Source organism: Lepidochelys kempii, chromosome 1 (assembly GCF_965140265.1).
Source record: "Lepidochelys kempii isolate rLepKem1 chromosome 1, rLepKem1.hap2, whole genome shotgun sequence".
NCBI lineage: Eukaryota > Metazoa > Chordata > Testudines > Cheloniidae > Lepidochelys > Lepidochelys kempii.
In genome coordinates, this window is record NC_133256.1 from 322,293,222 (window position 1) to 322,316,855 (window position 23,634).

The following is a 23,634-nucleotide window of genomic DNA, read 5'->3' on the forward strand; positions in this document are numbered from 1 at the left end:
GGCAAACACACCCTAGGTACTCACTCTCTCTGCTGCTCCCTTGCTCTTTCACCTAAGAGAAGAAAGGAACCAGCCCCTTCAACTTTGGAGGCAGATCCTGACGTGATCAGCAGTGCTGCTGAGAGCATGGGGTAAGGATTTTATCTTGAGCCACATCTAGTTTGTTAAAATTTAGTTACTAGAAAGCATTTTATCTTTATTTCTCTTGTAACCATTTCTGACTTTAGTGCCTTATGTACTCACCTAAAATCTCTTTGTAGTTAAATAAACTTGCTTTATTCTTTAATCAAAACTAATCCAGTGTTGTGTTTAAATGGAATTGTTTGGTGACTCCAATTAAGATAACAAACTGGCATATTGAACCCTTCCAGGGGCAACGGACCTCTAATATCTGAACTGCCCAGGAGAGGGACGGACAGTGCAGAACACAAGTTTTGTTGAAAATTCAGGACTAGGAGTATGTTGGGGTCATAGGCACCCAACACCATGAGTGCTCCAGCCCTGGAGCACCCAAAAAAAACCCCCAGTGTTTACTCAGCACCCACTGGCAACCCTGCAGGTTGGCACCTCCCCCTCTCTCCCAGTGCCTCAGGAAGAGGTGGGGTGGGGGCAGAAAGAGGTGAGGGGTATAGTCCCACGTGGGCTGCAGCCCACCCACTTAGCATCCAACAAGGCTCACCCAAATCCACAGGTTGAGACTTCCAACCCTGGCTCGGTGTTTGTCCGCCTGGCTACATCCCCCTCCTGCCAGCACTGCATGCTGCTGCCCTGGTCTGCAGCCCCAGCACCGAGTATGTGCCTTCTGGGGGTGGGATGGGGGCTTGGAAGAAGGGGTGGAGTGGGGTGGGGTCTGGGCGGAGCAGAGGCAGGGCCTGAGGCGGGAAGAGGACTTGGAGGAAGGGGTGGAGTGGGGGCAGGGCCTAGGGGTGGAGCAGGGTTCTAGCACCTCCTGGACTCCTAGGTCAGTGCCTATGGTTGGGGTCACCCTGCAAGTAGTAACAAAGGCTGATGGAAGCCAGAGTGTGGCTGGTGCATTGCTGACAGGCTGCTGGGGTCAGTGTTGCTGTACCAGGGCTGTAGCTATACACAGACACTCAGGGTGTGACCTGCATGCTCTCTGGCTGTTTGTGGGCAGTCCAGAATGGGAGTTAGAACAACAAAGCATTGTGAGGCACCCAAGTTGCAGGGAGAAGATGGTGACACCACCCCTCACAAGTCTGGATTGCACCCCAGAATGTGATAGATGAATTCATTTCCAATCTGCCTCACCCACTCGCCTCCCCCAAGCCTCGATATGGCCTTCCCCGGAGCTGCTCACTCAGGAGATCTGGGGCCAGGGGTGTCATAAATATAAAGGGAAGGGTAAACACCTTTAAAATCCCTCCTGGCCAGAGGAAAAACCCTTTCACCTGTAAAGGGTTAAGAAGCTAGGATAACCTCACTGGCACCTGACCAAAATGACCAATGAGGAGACAAGATACTTTCAAAGCTGAAAGGGGGGAGAAACAAAGGCTCTCTCTGTCTGTGCGGTTTTTGCCGGGAACAGAAAAGGAATGGAGTCTTAGAACTTAGTAAGTAATCTAGCTAGATATGCGTTAGATTCTGATTTCTTTAAATGGCTGAGAAAATAAGCTGTGCTGAATGGAATGTATATTCCTGTTTTTGTGTCTTTTTGTAACTTAAGGTTTTGCCTAGAGGGATTCTCTATGTTTTGAATCTGATTACCCTGTAAGGTATTTACCATCCTGATTTTACAGAGGTGATTCTTTTTACTTTAATTAAAATTCTTCTTTTAAGAATCTGATTGCTTTTTCATTGTTCTTAAGATCCAAGGGCTTGGATCTGTGTTCACCTATGCAAATTGGTGAGGAGTTTTATCAAGCCTTCCCCAGGAAAGGGGGTGTAGTGTTTGGGGAGGATTTTGGGGGGAAAGATGTTTCCAAATGGGCTCTTTCCCTGTTATATATTTGTTAGATGCTTGGTGGTGGCAGCAATAAAGTCCAAGGGCAAAAGGTAAAATAGTTTGTACCTTGGGAAGTTTTAATCTAAGCCGGTAAAAATAAGCTTAGGGGGTTTTCATGAGTGTCCTGTCTCTTTTAGGACTAGTTAACCCTTTGGGGCATGGGCTCAGGGTGTCCACAACACAACAGCAAATGTGTTGAGCAAGTAGTTTGCATGCAGTGCTGGGTTTACAATGGCCCCAGCTGGCCCCATGCTCAGAAGGGGCCCCAGCCTGCACTGCACTGAGCCCCAAGACTTCACTCCCCCTGCCCACCAAATGCTCCTCTTGGCCTGCCTGCCGGCTGGGTGGGGACTCCTCTCCGCCCCCTGGCCCCACTCCCCTGCTCCTCTCTGCCGGACCCCAGTGCACATCCGGCTCCAGGCAGTCTCTGCTTCCCACCACCTGTGAGGCCCCGCCTGTCTCCCTGGAGCTGAGCCGAGCCGCCTGGGACTGGTGCAGAAGCCTGGACAGTCTCAGCCAGTGGGGGGCGGGAACAAAGTGTAGGGGGCTTAGTTGGGTCCCTCCAGGCAAGTGGTCTTGAGGGAGCCCGGCCGACGCAGGCCCTGGTCTGGCTTATCGTGCCAGAGTTGCCTCTCAGCAGGGCGGGTGACTGCCGCCAGGAGGCAGAGTGTGGGGGAGTTTCTTGGTGGGGGGATGGGTACTGGGCTGTGAGAGGGCAGGGTAGATGTGTGTGTTGGGGCACTAGGGAGTGGGGGGTCTGTGTGGGGTGCCGGGCAGTTGTGGTGGGGCTGTGGCAGGGGTGGTGTTGTGCAGGGTGCTGTGCATTCGTGAGGAGGGGATCTGGTGGGGCGCTGGGCATAGTGGGTCAAGTGGGGGCTCTGGTCATGGGCAGGGGGGCTGCGTGGCCCGAGCTGCGTGCTGCCAGCATGCCTCAAGGGGAAGGGGCATGCTGGTAGCACAGGGTCGGGCGGACCACTGTCTCTAGCAACTGCCAGTGTATAAATAGTGCCCTCGCACTGGGCTGGGGCCGTCCCTGCCATGCCTTGCCCCTGGCTGGCCCCTCGCTCTGGGGACTGACCTCTCCCCGCCATGCTCCATTGCCTCCATGGGGGTCCACAAATAGGTTTGGCGCTGGGCCCACAAAAGTTTAATCTGGCCCTGTTTGTATGGGATGTTTGGAAAGTCCCGATACTAGTAGTTCATGCTGGTGCCGTAGGGTTAAAACTTGCCCTGACAGCCTTTGAGACTCCTCTCGCTAATTTCAGCTGATCCTGCCTGTGCTGCTCTCACACAGTGTCAAACCCTCTCCCTTAAACCTCACTGCAAATGGTGGCTACATTCCTGTCACAGATCAATTCCAACCTAAAGCTGGCTGGCCTGGGATGTGAGAAGCCAAGCAGCAGCCTGTCACTTCAGTCTGTCCTAGACAGCAAAGCCCACAGCTTCAAAGATAGTTAGGCACCTAACTCCCTTTGAAATCAAGGAGCATTCGGTGCCTAGGTACCTTTGTGGATCTGAGCCCTTTACTCTTCTATGAAGGAAATGCAGGTTCTCTCTTCAAAAACTGAAAAATCCGATGAAGTTTTTACCTCTTTCAGGAATGTAGTGCCACTCCAGCCCTATCTGGGTGCTCTCTTAGTATAGTGCAGGCAGAGATCTCACGTGCTCCTTGGACTGCTTTTTGAATGGTTCAAAAATAACAGTACAATTGTAAAGCAAATGCCATGAATTTATTTGGTGTTGAAATAAATTACAACTGTAAAGCATAATTTATTGCATTAAAAATGATCTGCTTTTAAAGGGCATTAAACCAAATGTAAACAGAACAAAGACAACTTTGATTGAGCAATTCATTCATTTTAAACTTTATAAACATTCTATACCCTATATTGTTGAAACCTCTGGACATAAGTTTATAAAAAGACTTGCACATGCGCAAAGATAAATTTGAGTTTACCGAAAGGATATTATAGAATTAAAATCATTTTAGTGGCTTTAGGGAGGAAGTTACTATTGCAAATTCTCCAATCCTGCTTTCCTCGTGCAAACACAACTCCCTTTGATTTTAATGGAGTTTGATCTATGAGACTAGAATCCAGCCCTAAATGATGAAATTAGCATAGAACCAAAACTGATCAGTAAAGCAAACATTCATTGCAGTTACAGTGTTAATAGCCAGAGAGCAGAGACTGTTTTTAAACATGTTTAAAACAAAACAAACCCCTGACCTTCAATGAATTAGTTTTGCTGGATAATTTGTATTTTAAATTTTTTTCCAGATAACACCTTTCCCCATTCCTGAGATTATATTAATTCTGCTCAAGGCCTTTTCTCCTGTAGTAGTCAGATCCTGTGAAGTGCTGAGTACCCTGAGTTTCCATTAATTTGAACAGGGTTTGAGGGTGTTCACAGCCCACCCAGAAGTGCTCTGCACAATCCAGCATCTGGCCCTGGTTCCATTATGATTTTAGCACATGAAATTCCTTAAACCAATGAGCTCAGCTGGGGCTAGCTCTGCATGGGCGTGCAAGGGGAAAAATAGGCACAAGGGCCCAGTCCCTTGAAGATATGTAGGCTCCCACCTTCCAGAGAAATTAATTGAAGTTAGGAGCCTAAACACCTTTTGAGAATGTGGGACAAGGAGGGGTCTTCTGCACACCCTGTTGCTGAGACTCGACACTCATGGTGTGAAATGACTCTGAAAGGGCAGTGCCCACAGAGGCAGAGACAAGGGGTGAGGGGTCATGTATCATTCCTGCCTCCTGAGCTAGCTGGCTGGCTGATCTCACTGAGGGTTCAATTCCCTGCTTACCCCACCCTTCCTTTGGGACCTTGAACAAGTCACATTGTCTTTTTGTACAATGCACTTCTCCCCTGCACAGGGTGTTGTGAGGCTAAGGATATTACAGATTGTGAGTGGCTCAGATGCTGCAATCTCTAGGTACAGATAAATGTCTGTTAGGTGGCTGCGTTGCCACAAAACAACAACTATTCTTGAACTGTGAAAAGTGGGTGGCGCTAACCAGAAATGGGGCACAGTCAGGATGGCGCTGGAGTCCTCTGTGGAGCACTAGCAGGAATGACAGCTGATCTCCTGACAGGAACCGCAGCTAAGGGCAGTGGCAAACTGCTGGCGTTTTGGAGTCTTTTCTAGCACAAGCGTATTGAGCTTCCGTCTCTGCGACTAATGTCAATGCAACTCCAGTCTGAAGTACCCCATGGAAGAGCTAGCAGTGACTACAGCTAAGCAAATGGCCTAAACCCTCCCTGAGCCTTAATACATCGCCTGTGTTTTGCAACGGGGCTTTGTCAGCCTGCAAAGCACCGGTCACACAGCAATCCCCTAACAATTAACTGTTTTCCTTTTAAAACAGACCCACCAAACTTCAGATCCAATTTCTCTCTGCTTAGCCTCTCTTGTTTCCTCAAAGCAGACTAAACACTTTCAAAAGCCATCCCTTCCTATTCTACCTTCCAGAGCTGTCCATTATGAGTGGCCTGTTGTACCAGAAGGGGAAGGGATTGTTGCACATTTCTGGACTGCACTCTCTCTTCATCCTGTCTCATCTACCCTTGTGCTGCTGTCAAGTAAAATATGGATGCAGCAAACCTTTTATCTGGAAGGTCAAAGGCACTGTGTTCTCGAGGAACTGGAACTTGAGAGCGCTTCAAATCTATTCCCGTCTCTCACCCTGACTCACTGCATGTTTGGCCTTGAGCGAGGTGCTAAGAAGGTCAATGTTTCCAGAAGCATGCTGCATTTGAGCTACCTTCAGGCTGACTGTCAAGAGGTTCAGAACAACCACAGCTCCCACTGAGGTAAAAAAAAATTAGAGACTTCTGAAAACATGGCTGCAAACTTGTGTGTTCTCCCATTTGTAAGTGAGGATAGCAATGTTTATTCACCTTTCTGAGGGGCTGTGGGCATTAACTGATGGTTACACAGGGCTGTAACATTTTAAAGAACTCTAATTGCTGGGCATTTTTATTATCAGGGTGGTAGCTTATGAAAACTAAAGGGTGCATTAATAAAAAGACCTGGATCTTAGATAGGTCTTTTCATCCATCGATCACAAAGTGCCTTACACTGGTGAGTCGTCTTATCCTCTTTTTATAGATAGGGAAATGAGGCAGAGAGGGGTAGTGACTTGCTCGAGGTCACAGCAGGTCAGTGGCAGAGCCAGGAACAGAACCTGAGTCTGACTCAGGATCCAATGCCTTGCCTACCAGAGTATACTGTATAATGGGCATTCACATTCATAATCCCTTGAAAGGTTACTAGGAATTAATGTACATGTCCTGAGGAAAAAAGGCTTCTTAAATTATGCATTGTGGCATTCTGTACTCTACATGTGTATTATCTGTCTTGTTAAAGCCCTGTTAATTGGTTGAAAGGACAGTTGGATGGCTGCTGTTATGACAGTTATTTTCTGGGCTGCCTGTCATGTTGTTATTTCCTAGGGAAATGCAACTAACAACATGCATACAGCTCAGCTGAGGAACAGATCGGTTTCACATAGACAGGAAAATGTTTCCTTGTACCCAAACTAGATTTTTGCATGCATGTGCATACTCACCCAAAACCTGCCTTGCATTGCTCCATGCTGCCAGATTTGCTTTGTTTAGCAGGCATATCATATGCACAGGGCATTCTGTCATGAGAGCACATTCTGCCCATCAACTCCCAAGCAAGAATTCACCAAGCACATCTAACTGTGCCGGTAACAAAGGTGAATTGGGCTTTCACTAGGAATTACTGTAAGCTCTCATGACTAATCTTGTACAAAGTGCATTTGCTGATCTACTTTTCAGGGTTCAAACTACGTTCTTCCTTAATACCAAAATGCTAAAATCTTATAAAGCCCTATTTTTTGCTGACTACTTTTTTCTATGCTCTAAGCCTACCACAATGCATGCAAACAAGTGTTGTTAAATTTATAAAGCTTTTAACTAAAAATAATTAAAAATATCAAACATAAATTAAGATATTTATTCCTCTTTATCCATTGTTTTAAGCACTGAATCTTCTCCCAAGATTTTGCAAAGTTCATTCAGTCTCTGCTGCATTTCAGGAATTCCTGCAAGCTGGGATTCTAGTCTTTGTTTTTCCTCATTGAGTGATAAGCGGATAGCAGTGTCCAATTGTTCTAAACGCCAGCCTCCTTCTCCATCAAACTGCAACAAGTGAGTATGGTACTTCCTGCAGAAGAATTTAAAATATTAGTAATGGCTTTAGGGACATTTTTGTAAGTAAGGTTTGAGGTTCCTGGGTGTTAAGTGCCTTAAGGCAGACTTTGAGCCAGGCACTTTTGTATAAAACATCTTCACGCTGCAATACCACCATGGCTGAGGATGGGCCGTTTTTACAGTCACTGGGAAAAGCTTTTAAAAGCAAGTATGTGACTTGGAAGCCTAAGTCCCATTTTCAAAAAGAGACTTCAGAACTTTGTAGCCTAAGTCTCATTGAAAGTCACTGGGACTTACCCTAAGGCCTTGCCTACACAGGGATTCAGCAGTTGCCGGTCAGCAGTCTACGTAGCTGCACTGGTGCTGACCCCTGAGTGTAGACAAAGACAAGCCACGGTTTGCAGCAATTGAGCCCCCCGCCCTCTCAGAGCTCCCTGCTGAGGTGGTGCTGGTGGGCACCCTCAACTGGGTTATTAGGGGTGCTACCCCAGGGCCTTTGGCTTCAGGGGGTGGAGGTTGCTGTCTCCCACTTCCTGGCTGCCCAACAAGGAATGGCAATGGTGGCTGAGGCTGTGCTGCCCGGCAAAGCCCTGTTTCTTCAGATACTGTAACAGCAGCAGCATCTGGGGCTCTCTGTCATAGGGGAATGGCAGCAGGGAGCCCTCTTTCCTGGCTGCACTCACCAAAGCAGCCGAGACCTCTACACCACCTCAACCAGCCAAGGAAAATCCTTCTCTCCTGCCCACCCACCTGAAGAGAATCGGCAGCTGCTCTCTATGTACGCTTACCTGAGCAGAATGCCTCATGCTGCAGGGAGTCCCCTTCACACAAGGACATCACAACTCCACAGCTATGGGACCTCTACACAAGCCCAAGCCCCCATTTATATAAAATGACCCCTTCCACTCCACAGAATGGAGGGAGCATATAGACCATTTAATTTTCTTTGTTACTTTCTATGTGATATTATACCTTCCTACCAGAAAGTCCACAGGTCCCGATATTTTGCAGGACTGAGTGCATCAGAATGCTATTGGTGCGACTGTATTTATTTTACGTTGCATGTCATTTTTCCTGAATTTCAAGCCCTGACTGTAAGCTTTGCCTGTCCAAACCCTTCAGTTCTCCAGTGTCCCTTGATTTGCAAGTAGTGGAAAAAAAAACAACTCAGCACAGGTGTCATAGATCTTTCAATCAGCAGCAGGGCGTGTGCTCAAAGAAATATTACAAGATTTGCACATTGACTTTTTCAAGACACATACAGATACTTAAGAACATGGGGGGGTGGGGTTTCCAGCAGATGTGCTGTTATGAGCTGGGTAATTGAAAGGAAGTTTATTGATGTCGAACTACATCACAAAGTGGTGATTATCAAAGTCATGTAATTCCATAAAGGAGATTTGATAAATTAATAAACTTCCACGTTTATGACATAATCAGCAGATGAGATAGAATTGTATCATTATAATGACCACTTCACATGCATTGTTCTGTATAGCACAGATTGTTTAACCAATCCTCTTATACCCACTCCCAAAAGACACATAAATTAGAAAGAAGACACTGTCCTGAGAAGAAAATTGGCTGCTCTCCCAGACAGCATTAATCAGCCATCTCAGACTATCTGCTGCATGAAACATAAAATAACTGGTATTGTCCAGTGTTATCCTTGAGGAAGAGAGAACAGTTCATAATCTGATCTTCTGTCTCTGCCTGGCAATACCCTGGGAAGCATAGCTGAGTTGAAGACGTTTTAAGTCTAAATCTCAGAATTTGGTACTTCTTTCTTCCCATTCAAGACCAATACACACAGTGTTTATTCCCCACAAGTTTATGAAATGGATGTATTAAAATTTGTCTCTCTTGCTATCAAACGATCAGATCAGTTGATAATTTTGATAAACAAATGGAGATTACAAGAGGAACTGGAAACCTGCCTGACCAGCATAATTATCTGAAAAGAAGTAAAAACAGTGGGGACACAGACCTCCAAAGACCTTCAATCCAAACCAATACATAGAAGCTCCCTCTGGGGTCTCACTCTCTTGTAGGCTAGACACCTCTCCCCCACTCCCATATTTAACTAGATACTTGCTTTCTTATCCAGTGATTTTAAAATAAGCTTGCCCTTTTTTATATTTAAATCGTTTTTTTATTTTTAATATAATCTAATCTCTTTTAAAAATAAGTGGAATATGGGAGCTGAGCTTGGGGGTGGTAAACTTCTATTTTTCCAGATTTCCTGTCATTTGAGTTTTTTTCATAATTTAGGCCCCAATCCTACACATGCTTTACTTTCTGCTCTGTGACTAGTCTCACTGACTAGGGAGGAATATGGCGGAAGCAATCCTTTTCTCAGAGAAGCTAAGGGAATGGGACAGTAATACAGCATATTTCAACTGTGAGGTCAAGAGGGCACAAAGCCTTTTGTCACAGGATAAAAAAAGAAGGTGGCAGTGGAGAACTTGGACTTGAGAACTAACGGTTCCCATTTAGTAACAGATTTCCTGCTTGGGGGTGCACTGAGAGGTAAAAAACATTGCAGGATTAGAATGCATAATTGATGCTATAAATGATGGGTCTGTTCCTCCTTGTGAATAGGGTGACTAAACAGCAAGTGTGAAAAATCGGGACAGGGGGTGGAGGGTGATAGGAGCCTATATAAGAAAAAGACCCAAAAATCAGGACTGTCCCTAAAAAAAAAATAGGGACATCTGGTCACCCTACTTGTGAAAGACAAAGGAGGAGATTATATTGGTGACATATTGGCCATCTTCTTCTTCCAAGCAATGGACAACCTGCCTGAGAAGTAGCCATTCTATTTATCTTTTCCCTTCATGTTTACAGAATAATATTGTGATATTTGCTGCAGCTGTGACATGATGTATTAATTAATTGGCTCTTTCACTATCTGCACGTTGCTATTAAGAGTGAAAAATTCAAATGCATTAAAAAAAAGGAAATAAATAGGTGTACATAAAAGGGAGAAAATCAATGCTAAATGCAGTTCCATGTCTATTATTGTAGTCAAGTTATCTTAAAAGGAGCATAGATATTGATTTAACAAGTGTACTGGAGCACAGAAGAAAAGCGAGTCTATCATCTGGTAGAAAGCTAAAAATAACCCCCCATTGTAAGTACTTGGATATACTCACCAAAGAGAAGGTCTGTGTGTGATAGAAAGCAAGGATATCCCAGAACCTTTTGCAGCTTGGAATATCTTTCCTTCAACATCAATGCTTACAGCACTCGTACATTCATCCAATAATGCATATTTTGGTCTTTCAAAAGAAAAGAAAACGTGTTCCTCATTTAGTTTTTGCACAACATTCCTATACACTGCATACAATGCTTAATTTAAAGAACAGAGATGATGCTTGTTGGGTGAGATAACTGGTTTTCAGAGCCCACTGTCACTCATCTAGTACTGTAAGCTAGTATGCAACAGCACAATGGCCCCACTCCTCAAACCCTTACTCAGGTAAAACTGCCTTGGTCTTTAATTATAACCCACTAGTGCATGGGAGTAGAGGCTTCACTCTACATGCAGCAGATTAGTGAGAAGTTTGCAAGTGCTGTACAATATCATAGAAGCTCCAAAGTTCTAATAAAAATACATTAAAAGTCCTTACCTAGGAGCCCAGCTTGGTGGATCAGTGATAAAGCATTGCTCTGCCATTCGAGAGATCTAGGCTCAATCCCAGATCACACTCTTACCCCCCAGGCCACAATTACCTGAGGGAAGGGAATGCTTTACGCTGCTTACAGGCAGCCATTCTGGCTGACAAAAGAATATAGTGGGCAGCTACTCAAAATAGGTTGATATTAAATTACACACGTGAGGCTTATACCCTAGAACCACTACACTACTGCCTTTGGAATGGAATAGATAGACTATCTTTAAAAAAGGGAAGAAGGAAGATCCTGGGAACTACAGGCCAGTCAGCCTCACCTCAGTCCCTGGAAAAATCATGGAGCAGGTCCTCAAAGAATCAATCCTGAAGCACTTGCATGAGAGGAAAGTGATCAGGAACAGCCAGCATGGATTCACCAAGGGAAGGTCATGCCTGACTAATCTAATCGCCTTTTATGATGAGATTACTGGTTCTGTGGATGAAGGGAAAGCAGTGGATGTATTGTTTCTTGACTTTAGCAAAGCTTTTGACACCGTCTCCCATAGTATTCTTGTCAGCAAGTTAAGGAAGTATGGGCTGGATGAATGCACTATAAGGTGGGTAGAAAGCTGGCTAGATTGTCGGGCTCAACGGGTAGTGATCAATGGCTCCATGTCTAGTTGGCAGCCGGTATCAAGTGGAGTGCCCCAAGGGTCGGTCCTGGGGCCGGTTTTATTCAATATCTTCATAAATGATCTGGAGGATGGTGTGGATTGCACTCTCAGCAAATTTGCGGAGGATACTAAACTGGGAGGAGTGGTAGATACGCTGGAGGGGAGGGATAGGATACAGAAGGACCTAGACCAATTGGAAGATTGGGCCAAAAGGAATCTGATGAGGTTCAATAAGGATAAGTGCAGGGTCCTGCACTTAGGACGGAAGAACCCAATGCACAGCTACAGACTAGGGACCGAATGGCTAGGCAGCAGTTCTGCGGAAAAGGACCTAGGGGTGACAGTGGACGAGAAGCTGGATATGAGTCAGCAGTGTGCCCTTGTTGCCAAGAAGGCCAATGGCATTTTGGGATGTATAAGTAGGGGCATAGCGAGCAGATCGAGGGACGTGATCGTTCCCCTCTATTCGACATTGGTGGGGCCTCATCTGGAGTACTGTGTCCAGTTTTGGGCCCCACACTTCAAGAAGGATGTGGATAAATTGGAGAGAGTCCAGCGAAGGGCAACAAAAATGATTAGGGGACTGGAACACATGAGTTATGAGGAGAGGCTGAGGGAGCTGGGATTGTTTAGCCTGCAGAAGAGAAGAATGAGGGGGGATTTGATAGCTGCTTTCAACTACCTGAAAGGGGGTTCCAAAGAGGATGGCTCTAGACTGTTCTCAATGGTAGCAGATGACAGAACGAGGAGTAATGGTCTCAAGTTGCAGTGGGGGAGGTTTAGATTGGATATTAGGAAAAACTTTTTCACTAGGAGGGTGGTGAAACACTGGAATGCGTTACCTAGGGAGGTGGTAGAATCTCCTTCCTTAGAGGTTTTTAAGGTCAGGCTTGACAAAGCCCTGGCTGGGATGATTTAACTGGGAATTGGTCCTGCTTTGAGCAGGGGGTTGGACTAGATGACCTTCTGGGGTCCCTTCCAACCCTGATATTCTATGATTCTATGATTCTATGACTACCATCGAACAAAATCATCAGAGACAGAGATGAACATGATATGTTGGGGGAAGAGTCAACACAGCTTGTGTAAAGGGAAATCATGTCTCACCAATCTGTTAGAATTCTCTGAAGGAGTCAAACAAATATGTGGACAAGGGTGATCCAGCTAATATAGTGTACTTGTACTTTCAGAAAGCCTATGACAAGGTCCTATGTCAAAGGCCCTTAAACAAAGTAAGATAAAAGGGAAGGTCCTCTCATTGGATCAATAACTGGTTAAAAGATGGGAAACAGAGGGTAGGAATAAATAGTCAGTTTTCACAATGGAGAAAGGTAAATAGTGGAGTAACCCAAGGATCTGTACTGGAAGCTGTGCTGTTCAACATATTCATAATTGATCTGGAAAAGAGGGTGAACAGAGAAGTGGCAACATTTGCAGATGACACAAAATTATTCAAGATAGTTAAGTGCAAAGCTGACTGTGAAGAGTCACAAAGGGATCTCACTAAACCCAGTCATCCACTGAGTGACAAAACAGCAGACAAAATTCAGTGTTAATAAATGCAAAGTAATGCACATTGGAAAAAATAATCCCAACTATACATACAAAATGATGTGGTTTAAATTAGCTGTTGCCAATCAAAGAGATCTTGGCATCATTGATAGTTCTCTAAAAACATTCGCTCAATGTGCGGTGGCACTCAAAAAAGTGAGCAGAATATTAGGACCCATTAGGAAAGGGATAGATAAGAAGACAGTAAATATCATATTGCCAGTATATAAATGCATAGTATGCCTACACTTGGAATACTGCATGCAGATCTGGTTGACCCATCTTAAAATATATATATATATATATATATACATACACACACACACACACACTAGAATTGGAAAAGGTGCAGAGAAGGGCAACCAAAATGACTAGGGGTTTGGAAGAACTTCCATAGGAGGAGAGATTAAAAAGACTGGGACTGTTCAGATTAGAAAAGAGATGACAAAGGGGGATATGACAGAGGTCTATAAAATCATGACTGGTGCGGAGAAAAAGTGTTATTTACCCCTTTGCAAAAGGGAAGTAGAGGTCACCTGATTAAATGATCAGGCAGCAGGTTTAAAACAAACAAAAGGAAAGGCTTCTTCACATAACACACAATCAGCCTGTGGAACTCATTACCACGGGATGTTGTGAAGGCCAAAGATATAACTGGGTTCAAAAAAGAATTATATAAATCCATGGAGGATAGGTCCAGCCTGACTAATAGCAACCCCATGTGCCACTGTCCCTGAACTTTCAACTGCCAAAAGCTAGGACTGGATGAGAGCAGATGGATTATTCAAAACTGCCCTTTTCTGTTCATTCCCTTTGAAGCATCTGGCACTGGCCACTATCAGAGAGAGGGGACTGGACTGGACTAGATAGGCCACTGATCTGACCCAGTGTGGCCATTCTTATGTTCTGATTAGATAAAATACCCAACAGGGAATCTAGGTTTGAATCCCATGCTGGGACTGTTATTTGGTATCGGTGTGTACAGCACCTAGCACAGTGAGGCCCATACCTGTCTGGCTTCTAGGCAGTACTGCAATATAAGTGTTAATGGCTTTTGCTTCCTGATCTTGCTCTGTGCATGGTGGTGGAACTTCTGGGTGCAGGGCTGATCTTGTATTACTCAGCAGTGTTAATGTATCAGAAAGTAACTAAAGAGCAACTCAAGATGCTTCTATCCCTCCAGGTGCTGAGTGTGTTGCCTTTGCAGAGTTTCCAGCCTCAGGTGGTCCAAGAGTAAAGGTCCAAAGGATAGGTCTCAAACTCACATCCCCCGTATGACGATATTTCCCACGATATTTCTAGGATTGCCCCAATGTGATCATTTTTGTTCATGATGCTAAGGAGAGTAATGTCTGGAAAACGCAATGCTTTTAGGGACAAATTAAAGCAGAAACAAGAAGCATCACCCAAACTAAAAAGCAGATCTCATACACACACCTCTTACAAACTGTGAAGTCTCTTTTCCTGTGCAACTGCCGATCAGTACTGTGTGGGGGTATAAAGACTATCACTGCTCAAACCATTTTTGCAAGCTTCCAAAGCTTGGCTGCCTGAAGAGCAAGTGAATACACTTACTTATGATAAAACATGCGAGCCATGCCCATCCTCTGCTTTTCTCCTCCTGATAAGACATCTCTCCAGTCCATCACAGCATCCCAGCCTTCAAAAAGATACAAACAAAACAGGGAACTATAATGTACAAAACAAGAAACCACAGAAAATTAAGTTCCTGCGTGCCTGCAATCCTCGATTTAAAGCAGAAACAAAATTCCCAGTGGTGTGGTAGAAGAGGTAGATCAAGGTGCTGGGTAAAATTTTCCGAAGTGCCTAAGACACTTATGATCCTAAATCCCATAGTCTTATTTGAAATAGGCTCCTAAATCCCACTTCAATTTTGAAAATGAGATTTGGCTCCTAAGTCACTTATGCACTTCTGAAATGTTTACATGTCACCTCTGACAAATGTATTCTTTCAGCTGGGTAAATCTATTTCTTTTTTTTTTTCCTGGCATGTTACTTTCCCATGGGATAATGCAACACTTCCTTAAAAGTTGAATAAGAATTTTAAAATAATCAACCTACAGGATAAAGAGAAAGGAAATTTAAGAAAATAAATGAGAATTCAATGAGTCAAAATATAAAACTATAACAGTTACAGAGTGACTCCCTTGCTATTGCAGGTAAGAATGATGTCTGCTCAGATTTTTGGTGACCCAGTTAGAAATGTCACTCACATGCCTCTGCACTGTGAATGCAGACTGTATGCACAAATGGGCAGCTAACACAAACTGGATACCTGTACAGCACGTGTGCGCACACAGATTTTTTTTTCGCATGCAAACCTCTCCGCCCCCTTAATAAAAAGGTAACCCACAATTTCTATAACATTTGACACTGTTTATATAATTAGATTTTCCCATAAATCTTTTTACCATCTCTTCCTCATAGAAAAATCAGTAAAAAAACCCTATCTGAATGCATTTTATTTGCTTATTATTGTGGAATTGTGTTTATGTCAGCATTATGGCATACTCCTCACATTATACAGGCTACCTTATTAAAATTAAGATTTTAATAAAATTAAGCTTGATAGAACAGTGCAAAACAAGAAATTATTTTTAAAAGGGAGAAACTAGGGTAAGCACATTTCTCCCAATCAATCATTTACAGAGGAGAGAGACAGACTGTCTGACAGGTGGGAGAGGGGGTGGAAGAGAAGGAGGATATATTTCTAGATCAACCCAACACCACTGAAACTAGAGGAATAAAGAGATCCACAAAGACCTTTTCTGCTTCCGCTGCCTGATCAAAAATGAACAGTTGCCAGATAACACCATAAACAAGGTCAAGTAAGCAAGTTAGGCTGTGTGATTTCTTGACTTTGGTCTATGGTTAGAAAAGTGCAGGCAGGGTTTTGCAAGGGTGCTGTAGGCTTCTGACTACACAATGGCATTGTTGGAATTGTGCCAGGGCCCACCAGGGCTGTGCCTTTGTAATTTAAGAAGCCTCAGTAAGTCTCCTGATGGGAAGTCAAGCTAAATGAAAATGGGAATCAGTAATACTGTAAGCTGAATTCCTGGAATCTTCTGTCTACCCGATTGTAAAATATGTAGTAACGCAATGACATTATTCATATATGTACATGCACGTAAATGACAGAGAAATACAACTTTTTCAGTCCTAGGTTCTATTATTTCTTAGAATTACATTGAACTCAAATCTGGAGGATCTATCTGGCTCTCAGTATATGGCATGTATATTGCTTCCTATCAGCGGATTTCCTTTAAAGAAAGTTGCTTAATTGTCTCCCACTTGAGTTACCATTTGGGTGAATTCTACCACTGGTGATAACTGAATGTGGGGGCTCTTTGTGACAGGGTGTCCCAGGTGCTACGACCCAACACAGCACTGAGATGGAGTGCTATTCTGCAGACTCAGCCCAGCAGACAGATGCCATGGGTCTGGTGACCTCCAACCAAGGGGAACAGAAGTTTTGGTGTGTCTGTTTAAGACAAGGGGAACTGGGGTAGGGACAGAAAGTAGTAGCCATGCGAACAACTAAACTCAGGAAGTAACTGAGGCTGATGTTTATATCTTTCTTTTTACGTTAATAAAAAAGGGAACCCCAGGAACGTATTGGGATGGATGTTCTGGATCCAAAGTGGTCTCTGTGTGTGCGCACGTACTAAGAGTGGGGACTGTGCCCACCTACAGCCTATACCAGATATGGTACAAGAGTGGTAGAAGGCAAAAGAGAGGAAAGATTGCTGGAAATGGAGGGAACATGACCTGTTTAGTAAACTCCCCCTATGGTCCCCTCCAAAAAAAGATGTGACTTCCATTTATCAAGGCAAAATTGCCAGGTTTGATTCTGCTTTAACTTATACTTTAACTGTATACTAGTATTTTTGTTTGTTTCCGCTGCCCTATTCCCTCTAATGCCTTCCTCATCCATCCCCTCCACGAGACTTAGAAACGTAAGGATTTAATAATGGTTAGGGAACATAATATAAATGTTACCTGTTGGGTAAATTTAAAATTAATGCTAATTTCTAATGCTCTGATTTCTTCCTCTGAACAGTCGGTAGTGTAGCTTGCAATAAACCAACCTCACAGTTTATATCTGCAACAATTGCATGTGGATAAACCCTTTGCACTTACATAGCACCTTTCAGCAAAGTATCTCAGTGCTTTGGAGACTTCAATAAAGCTTACAACACCCGGTGACACAGGCAATTATCCCCATTTTACAGATAAGAAAACTAAGGCAGAGAGGTTAAGGACGAGATCCTTATAACTTCCCCTTAGTCTCTGATTGCACAACACAGGTGTAAAGAATATTGAATATTGTATATATATTCATTTTAGAAATGGCAGGAAAACATCTCTCCAAAGTTGTTTGTGAAAGGAGAACTGTGGGATTTCAGAATGGATTTAGAGACATTTCACAGATAAAAGGTTGGTTTAGTCACATGACAGAATATATGTAACAAAGCAATCAAGCAAAAAAAAAATAACCAGACTATCAGAATGGCACATGTTTAATATGTTTAAGCCTGGGTGCTCTTGGCCAGAGTATCGTAAGTGGAAGCTCTTGTCAAAACTACTCTAAATTTGATTGCAAAACCAAATCAGTTCCTTGTACAGGCTCCTGGATCATCCTCTCCCACTTTCAACAACAAAAAGTAGGCATTTGTTCTGAGCACATGTGGTAAAGTACATCCCATGAGCCCCGTCTACATGGAAAGGATTGCACTCTGCTCCCGCAAAATGGTCAATAAACAGTCCACATGTTCTTTTGAAACACTGAAAAATAAGCAAATTGAGGATCGGGGTGGAGCAGCTTCATTGACAAAAGCATAAATAGAACTATAGTTATCAGACTGAAGTCTCTGGAGCATATGCCAGGTCTGTCTGTATGTCTGTATAGTGCCCAGGCCTATGGGAACCAAGTACTGAAAAGGCTCCTGGAGCTACCGTAATGCAAAATAATAATGCTGCAAAGTCATGAACTAGTTTCACCTGCTTGGTGGTTCATCAGTCCCTAAGCCGACAAAACTGGGCAAGCACTAGGCAGGTTACAACAGGTATCTGGGGAGTTTATAATGTAATAAACTGATCAGTGTGCCCCAGGCTGCAGTGCTACTGACAGTTGCTAAATACGTACACATTTTGACCCAGGATGGGGAATTAAAGCTCTACAGATCCATATTTACTTTTTAACTCTAATCTAGATTACTGGCCATGTCTTTTCAACATCAAATGTTAACCATGGCTTTATTTATTATTTCTAATATATTTTATGTTTCTATTCATTTATTTTATTGTAAAATTATTGGACAGCATCCTGAGCACCTTCACAGTGTTGTAGTGTGGGCTTTATAAATAAACACAATATGAGGTTCCTCTAGCTGAGAAGACACTGTCAGTGTCCTTTTTGTGGATCTGGGACCAAATCCAGCAGTAGTATAAATAAACTGGCTATTATAAGCTTGTTGGAAAACAAGGGTAAGTGCCCCTCATCTGATATGTGAGGCAAACCTGCAGCCAGGCCAGGGTAGCTCACTCTTTTTGTGGATACAGACTAACACGGCTGCTACTCTGAAACCTGTCAGCTGGTCCTGACTCACTGCTCCAACAGAACCTGCAGTGACTCCCCACTCAGTATGCTGCAGCAGCCTATCCCTGAGCAAGACCCAGGTCAGATGACCCCCAGGCACAAGTATTTCACTGACCCTGCAGAGCTGCAAGTCAGTCTGTGCAACAGCACTTCCTGGCCAGGAACCCTTCTGCTGCTTTGCAATATTACTTGGGCCCTACCAAATGCATGGTCCATTTTGGTCAATTACATGGTCATAGGATTTTAAAAATGGTAAATTTCACAGTTTCATATATTTAAACCAGAAATTTCACAGCAGGCTGGGGTGGAGGGGGGTGGTCGCAAGGCTGTTATAGGAAGGTCATGGTATTGCCACCCTTACTTCTGTGCTGCTGCCTTCAGAGCTGGGTGACATACCATACCATGCTGTCCTCACTTCTGCATTGCTGTTGGTGGCTGTGCTGCCTTCACAGCTTGGCTACTGGTCAGCAGCTGCCGCTCTCCGGCCGCCTAGCTCTGTGAAATCTGGTCTCCCCTACAATAGCCTGATTTCATGGGGGAGATCAGACGTCATGGTCTAGGACATGTTTTTCACGGCCATAAATTTGGTAGGGCCCTAAGTACTACAGATTTCCTAGGCTTCCAGCCTGCTCTTGATCTGGCTCCTGTTCCTGCCCCCCAGCCTTATCCCAATCTACTTTAGCCTGGTTCATGCCTTGCCCTGACCCCGCTCCAGGTTTGCATTAGCCTCCTGACCCCCAGACCCTTGGACTGACTCCAATCTGGCATCAACTCGTTTTCTGACTGTGATCCTGATTTGGCTTGTCCATGGATTCTGACCCTAGTTCTGATCCACAGCCTGTCCATGGGCCATGGTTTCAAAGTGGCCCAATCCTAACCCCACGTCCAGCTACCATGCCTGACCATGTAGAACCCAGAGCCTGACAAGTTGGCGTGGAGAACAATGATATGGATAGCAAATTCAGCCCCTCGCCTAAGGGAATGCACCTCACACTGGGAGTTGTCTGCTGGCACCAGAGCTGAATTTGGGTTTAGGAATGTTCAGATTCGATCAGCATAAATTAATTTATTGGGGTGGAAAAGACCTGATTTTTCTTGCACCCGCTGGTTAGTTGAGTTTCCTGTTGCATCCTGCTTCTGCCCCCACAGAGAGTAAGTTACATGTGGATAGTACATCTATTAAATGCCAAATCTGGGCAAGTTATTTTTCGTTCTCTTACCACCCACTTTGACTCATTTTAGGCTGAATCTTAGTCCCGGTGCAGTAAAATGGAATTTCTGCTATTGGCTATAATGGGAATAGGAATTGGCCTCTGGGAGGGAGTTTGTGTGCAGGAGAGGGTGCAGGCTGCGAGCTTACATCACCACTGAATATGGTCCAGAGACTTCCACAGCAGTTGCACCCGCTGGGCCAGATTTTGATTATATTTATACTAATGTAAATCTGAAGTAACTCTACTGAAGACAATGGGATTATTCTGGTATAAATCAGATCAGAATCAGGCTTGCTTACTCTAGGCTGTATTTGGCTCTCAACCCTACCTCTAGGGAGTGGAGCACAAATCCTTACAGCACCTTATTACGTGCACCCAGCAATCACAGACGATTAAAATATAGACAAACTGTAAACTCCTCAGGGCACAGCCCTAACAGAGACATAATACAGCAAGGGATGGGAAACAAAGGGAGTGGGATGTGAAAGACAAGAGCAAACAATGAGAAATGCTGTTTGTTATAGATATACATCTTGCTCCTTTTCTTAAGAATAATAAAAACATGTAAATTGTTTAAATAGCTTGCAGATATTCCACAGGTGTTGCTAGAAATTGGCTAAACTAATAATGGTTACATGAGAGCCTGTTGGGTAAAGTAATGTGTATTTTTAAAAAAGGTACATCATGTCTATTAACATGCACATATGCAAAATGTATGTAATGCATATAAAAGTACACATATTTTTTGATTGCCATCCTTCTCCTGCACCCTTTGTATGTTGCTTGTCTTGTGGAGAGGAAGGAAGGGGGGAAATGGAACAAACAAGCTGTGAGTTTATCATGGCTCTGACTTTTTTGCTGGTATGTTATAACCCGCTCCTGGTCCCTTTGTCTGCTTAGATTGCAAACTCTCTGGGACAGGGACTTTTCTTACCATGTGTTTGTGAAGCACCTTGTGTAGCGAGGTCCTGACCCTGTCTGGGGCCTCCGAGTACTCCTACAATAAGACTAATTATAATATTGTCATTTGAATTATTTGTATAAAGCGTGTGTTCAAATCTGAGGATAGAAAGTTAGGCAGGAGAGCAGGAATAGAGGGCAGTGATGAAAGGCTGACTGAAAGCCCTCCAGCTTCAGAAGCAAGAGACCAAGACCTTGATTCTGGGTCTTCCACTTGGTAGTATATGGCACGATCGGTAATGGCTGCTCTTTAGGTGCAGCATTGTTACTGCTTTATTATGGTTTATTACAACAATCTGTAACTCCACTAGCCCTCCCCCCATTTTTTTTGGTCCTGTGACTGCAGAAGTGTTAATGGGCCACTCCATTTGAATAGTCCCTTAGAACAGTGGTTCTCAAACTTTAGCAACCCGAGGGCTCCCATTGTCATTTAAATTTTTTCAGGGACCCTTAAGCACCCACACTCAGTCCTTGCCCTGCCCCAAGGCCCTGCTCCCTGCTCTCCCCCACCCTCACTCACTTTCACCAGGCTGGGGAAGGAGATTGGGGTGCAGGAGGGGGTGAGGGGTGTGAGCTCTGTGAGGGAGTTTGGATGCAGGGTGCAGGCTCTGGGCTGGGGCAGCGAGGGGGTGAGGGCTCCGGCTCCCAAAAGCAACCGGCACATCCCTCTCTCATCCCTAGGCATGGGGGACAGGAGGGTCTCCGTGCACTGCCCCTGCCCACAGGCACTGCTCTCACAGCTCCCATGGGCCGCAATTCCCAGCCAATGGGAGGTGTGGAGCTGGCACTCAGGGTGGGGACAGCACATGGAGACCCCCTTTCACCCCTGGGTCCTGAGGGATACGCCTTCGCCCTGTGTGCTGCCGGACTTTTAGCGTGCAGGAGGTGCTAGGAGGGAGGGGGAAGAGTTGATCAGCGGGGCCCCAAGTTTGAGAAACGCTGCCTTAGAATATGTGCTAACTACCGATGCTAAACAATCTGTTCCACCTTGTATTTAGCTGTGAGGCTCTAAGTAACCTTCCCAGACCTGAAGAAGAGCTCTGTGTAGATCAAAAACTTGTCTCTCTCACCAATGGAACTTTGTCCAAGAAAAGATATTACCTCACCCAACTGGTCTCTCTAATTAGCTGCATGTGTTCAGATAGAGAGCAGCAGGCAAGTCATACTGGCGCATGCAGAGATGATGCATGGGGGGGGAGCATGCAGGGGTGAAGTACCCCCCAGATTGGCCTGCCGGGAGCAGGGAGGGAGAGAGGCTCTGTTCTGATCTCCTTGTGCCTCCCCCTCTTCTGCTCCCCCTGGCATGTTTGGCTGCTCTCCCTGGCAGCCAGAACTAGGCAGGGAGCGGGACGGAGCCACTTCTATCTGAGAGAGCCTGGCTGGGAGGCAGTGGCAGCCTGTTCCCTGCCCGGACTCGGCTGCTGGGGACAGGGGCCGAGCATGGTGCGTGGAAGAGGGGGATCCAGCTCGCTCGGTCCCTGTCCCTGGCAGAAGGACCCGGATGGAGAGCCAGGCTCTCTCAGGCAGAAGTGGCTCTGTCCCACTCCCCGCCCAGCTGCCAGGTAATGTGGGGAGAACGTGGCGGCCCTGGGCTGGGCAGGATGTGTGTGGGGTCACTGGGCAGAGGAGACTTGTGGGGTGATCATGTGTCCTCCCCTTTACTTTGTGTCCCACTGCATATTGGGAGGCATGAGTCATCTATGGTTGAGGCCTTGTTTCTTTTCCACAGACCTCAGGAAAGCGTTGGCACCCATGAACATACACCATGCGATGGCTTATTGCTATTATAGCACAGATGCTTGATATGAAAGGTCTTTCTTTTAGAAAATATTTCTAAAACTGCTATTTGGAAAAAATGTCTAACATATCCTTCCACTATGAAGAAGAGTTCATAGTGGAAAGATAACATAAAAAAAAAGCAGGGGAAAAACATAGATCCATCCTTCATATTCAGCTCTGACTTTATTTATTGTGTTTTGGGTTTATTTTTAAATTACTTCCTCCCCAGGGTCCATTCTGCTGCTGCCCATAACAGCCACGGCTTAGCTGCTTTCACTGCTTCTGTTTTTGGTCCCACCTTCCATTAAAGAACGTAAATTGAGACTTAATATAGTTATAATTTTAAATTCTCAATTTAGTTAGTTGGGCCCTCTGACTCTTCTACCTCTGGCTAACAGGTTTTGTCTTCTGGTAAAATGTTTCGTGCTGTGTGTTATATTAACAGATGTGAATGTTGAATGTGAATGGAGATGAAAGTAAATTTGATTTACTTTGATTTTATTTTCTCATATTTATCCAACCAGGATAATGTCCCAAAATGTCCCAAAAACCCAAAGGGCAGAACCATCATGGCTTTTAGGTCAGTAGGTCACACAATCATTAAATTCTTCACGTGGGAAATGTTAACCTAGGTAAAAATATGAGTGCAGGATTGTGGATTGGGAAAAATGGGATAAGTACGGAAAATATTACACACATGGACATAAGTGATTACTAATGTTACACTCAGGAACTATTACTATCCACACTCCACAGTGTCACAGAAAGTCACCAATACGATATGTTTTTCAGAAAGAAACCAATGTCCTGGTCTTTTAGCAGAGTAATGGACTCCCAGGCAGGAATTGGAATTCAAAACTAGCCTTCAGTTTCCTACTGCCTGAGCCACTGGGGATGAACTACGCTGTGAGAATGATACAGTTGGTCTCCGAGAGCATGAATTACTGCACTTAAAGTACCTCCCCCTAAAGGAGCACCAACTATAGCTGCACAACCTGCTCTCCTACAGCCTCCTCCTGAGTATCCTTCTGCTTTTTTAAATGCTAGTAGTTCTGTCACAAATCAGTTACTA

At 44.6% G+C, this 23,634-nt stretch overlaps 1 protein-coding gene across 2 annotated transcripts in view; it reads right to left on the reverse strand.

Annotated features, from left to right (window-relative positions):
• Nucleotides 1-3,693: 3,693 nt before the first annotated feature.
• Nucleotides 3,694-23,634, reverse strand: part of ABCD2 (ATP binding cassette subfamily D member 2) — a 67,840-nt gene continuing 47,899 nt past the window's right edge. For both annotated transcript variants that reach the window (XM_073328419.1, XM_073328418.1), the window contains 3 exons: nucleotides 14,565-14,649; nucleotides 10,306-10,431; nucleotides 3,694-7,163 (listed from right to left, as the gene is read on the reverse strand). In XM_073328419.1, the coding sequence (XP_073184520.1) occupies nucleotides 6,953-7,163; nucleotides 10,306-10,431; nucleotides 14,565-14,649 (422 nt within the window). In that variant the 3' untranslated portion in view covers nucleotides 3,694-6,952. The remainder of the gene's footprint in view (nucleotides 7,164-10,305; nucleotides 10,432-14,564; nucleotides 14,650-23,634) is intronic.